This window comes from Engystomops pustulosus, chromosome 5, assembly GCF_040894005.1.
Source record: "Engystomops pustulosus chromosome 5, aEngPut4.maternal, whole genome shotgun sequence".
NCBI classification, from domain to species: Eukaryota; Metazoa; Chordata; class Amphibia; order Anura; family Leptodactylidae; genus Engystomops; species Engystomops pustulosus.
Genome location: NC_092415.1, coordinates 94,068,008 through 94,071,608, shown reverse-complemented (window position 1 = coordinate 94,071,608; position 3,601 = coordinate 94,068,008). Strand labels below are relative to the sequence as shown.

General features: G+C 40.0%; 1 protein-coding gene across 1 annotated transcript; it reads left to right on the top strand.

Moving 5' to 3' along the window:
* The first annotated feature begins 360 nt into the window (after positions 1–360).
* MC4R (melanocortin 4 receptor) lies at positions 361–3,074 on the top strand. The gene has a single exon (XM_072154731.1). The coding sequence runs from the start codon at positions 893–895 to the stop codon at positions 1,898–1,900; it is 1,008 nt and encodes a 335-aa protein (XP_072010832.1). The 5' UTR covers positions 361–892; the 3' UTR covers positions 1,901–3,074.
* Positions 3,075–3,601: the final 527 nt, after the last annotated feature.

The window sequence follows — 3,601 nt, the reverse complement described above, 5'->3', positions numbered from 1 at the left end:
TGCGATCTTTCCGTAGAGAAATCCAGTTTGATATATAGGGGTGAAAGGGCGAAAAGCAGAGAGGTTCCTTGATACTGCCCTTAGTACGGGGTCCAAACCAGTCAAACCGGTTGTATAGCACAGTGGGTTCACATCCCGTTGTTTGTTATTCAGTTATTGAAAAAGATAGAGGCTCCAGCGTAGGACTTGATGTACCTCTTTTATCAGTTTTCTATGTTGTTTGTAATATGTGTGCTTTTGATAAACAGAATATCTATTTTATAAATAAATATACAGTATAAAAATATTGTCTACACTAGAATTTAATCAAGCAGACTGGAACTTAAACAATTAACAATTAAAAAAAAAAAATCAGAAGTATTTAACAATATTTTTCTTTCTCAACAGTAAAAATATCCATGAATGTCACACATTGATGTACATTGATGCACATCTATTATTTAACACTACAGGATGATGCTGACGGAGATTTCCTCTTTTACTGCTGCTGGCTGCATAATTACCATTCTGAGCTTTTTCTCTATTCTGATTGGCTACCAGAGAAAAAGAGAGGCGGAAGCACAGCTTTTCATTCTATTCTCCATGTAAAGGCTGCTGTATTCTACATGAATACCTCTTAACTGTAGGGATCCTAAAGACAGTATGTGCTCTTGTACATCTTAGTGCAGGTCGAGGTATTTCAAGCCTCATGAAGAAATATAGGTAATGTTATTTATAATAGAATGGAGGTTAGAAGAGGCAGAAGCCAACCATTAGAATTCTCATGGATGTTCAACAAGAAAATCAGTGATTTGGATCTAAGTGAATTAATATTTTTTGCATTCTTAATGCTAAATACATCTATAAATGATTTTTATATCATCCATGCTAGACCCATGAGTGAGTGAAGAAAATGAATTTAACACATCACCATCTTCAGCAGCACCACAGGTTGCATTTGATACACTTTCGAAACAACAGTTATGGATTGCACATTGGATCCAATGACAGCATGGAAAAAAGCCATCACTCAGAAGGATGCTATGAACAATTATTTGTCTTGCCTGAAGTCTTTGTGATCTTGGGAATTGTGAGCTTACTAGAAAACATTCTGGTTGTAGTTGCAATATCACGAAACAAGAACCTTCATTCTCCAATGTACTTCTTCATCTGTAGCCTGGCGGTGGCAGATATGCTTGTGAGTGTATCAAATGGGTTTGAAACTGTGGTAATTACGCTTGCAAATAATACAGATAAAAAAGCACAACGTCTTATTGAGAACATTGACAATTTTCTGGATTCTATAATTTGCAGCTCTCTTCTTGCCTCTATTTGCAGTCTGCTGTCTATTGCAGTGGACAGGTACTTTACAATTTTTTATGCACTTCAGTATCATAATATCATTACAGTCAAGAGAACAGTCCTGATCATCACTAGTATTTGGACATTATCCTGTGTGTCTGGCATCTTATTCATTTTGTACTATGACAGTAGCGTGGTTATAATTTGCCTGATCAGTATAATCTTCACTATGCTTGCTCTCATGGCCTCCCTGTATGTGCATATGTTTATGCTGGCCAGGCTGCATATGAAGAGAATTGCAGTTCTGCCAGGGACCAGCACAATAAGACAAGGTGCTAATATGAAAGGAGCTATCACACTTACTATCTTACTAGGGGTTTTTGTTGTTTGCTGGGCTCCTTTTTTTCTGCATCTAATATTTTACATTTCTTGCCCACATAACCCGTATTGTGTATGCTTCATGTCACACTTTAATGTATATCTTATTCTCATAATGTGCAATTCTGTTATTGACCCACTAATCTATGCTCTGCGCAGTCAAGAGTTAAGAAAAACCTTAAAGGAAATGATGTGCTGCTTTTTCATGGGAAAGCTGTGTGATCTTACTGCCCATTATTAATGTTAGAAGTGAGACTTTAGAAATTCTTATGTGCATGTACGTGTATGTTTAAGTGTAAACTACTGATCCTTTTATGCCATTATCCTGCTAAAACCTTGATCATGTACATGAAGTTACTGTGGATTAAGGGGTTTCTCATTACTCATTACTCATGGTTTTTAATATAATATTGTTTCCTAGTAAGATATGTCAGCAATTATAGTTGAGTGTTGCTGTAAAGAAAAATGTATATGGTTCTCTTTATCAGAAAACCTATGTACAGGAATAGAGAACCATCACTTTAATAGGAGAACCTAGCTCAAATAGCTTGCAAAACGCAGTTCCTCCACACAAAAACCTTATTTTATGATGAATAAAATAGAATAAACCATTAACTGATTGGAGTGAAGGACATCACTAGGAATTGCAGGGTCCCCCCTTTCCCACACACATTAGTTACCCAATTATATTACTACACCACACCACTAGAGTTTTCAAATGATCTGACGGTGCATAAAAAGAGTAATATAACAAAACCTATTATATTGAAACTCACAGTTACTGAACATATTCCACGGACAGGCCTGGCGTCAGCACCCGGCATACCTGGGCAAGTGCCGGGGCCCACTTGTGCTGCCAGGGCCCACTGGAGGTGGGGGAGTTGTGCCCCAAGGATATAATAATGATGCATAGAGCAGTCACTCTCTGCATCATCAGTGCCTGTGCAGCGTTTTCCCGGGTTCCTGTAGGGGGCGTGCAAGCCTCCACTGTTCGGGGTTGGCCGGGAGCAGTTTAAGCAATTGCACGGAGGAAGACAGGCTGGACACAGACAGAGGCAGCAGGTGCTGAACTTTTCAACTGTCTACTGCGATGTATGGTGACCCCGTGACCCTGTGTGGGGAGGCTCTGGAGGACAGGAGTCAGGCCGCTGTCTGTTTAATTAACCCTTTGCTGTCTTGCCCCTGACAGTGAGTTAAGGTTCACATGCCACTGCCTAGCTTTTTACTTTTGTAGTCCATCCATGCAGGGTAATCTAAAGGGTCCTGCTGATGTCTGCCAATCATTTTCTTGTAAATTATTGCCCACTTTCTGCCCCCTGCCATTTTACCTGTGTGTCCACCTGATTTTCAATGTCTCCCTTCCTGTTGACCCCCTCCCCCTCCTTTGAAAGAATAACCCTGAAGGTGCGTTCACACATGGGCCACATATATTAAAGCGCTTACACCAGTTTACTGCTGCTTGCAGTTGTATTTATAAAGTGTCAGCACCAGTTTTGTGTGGCAACTGCTCTATGTCCACCCCACCAAAAAATTCTGCACATAGAGGGGTGTTGCCATGCATAGTCTGACCCTCCACCACATTTATTACTGCACCAAACAAACAGTGCACCAAAAAAAGATGGTGACACTTCCCGAAAAGTGCAGGGGGAGACAGATTCATGAAGACTGTGCAGCAGTATTCTATAATGTGCTGCATCCTGCACACTCCACAGGCAAACTGCACTTAATGGACTACTTTTGATAAATGTGGCCCACAGTGTTTTGGGCACGCATTTGTTCGTATGCATAACAATGCATGTGTTTTGCTGCTTAAAAAGCATTTTCTTTCATTGCTAGAAGTGTAAGCAGGTGTGAAGATGTAAACACAGCAACTTACTTTTCCATCAAAGAAGAAAAAGGCTTTAAAGGCAGCCAAAAACATGGTAACATGAAAAACATATGG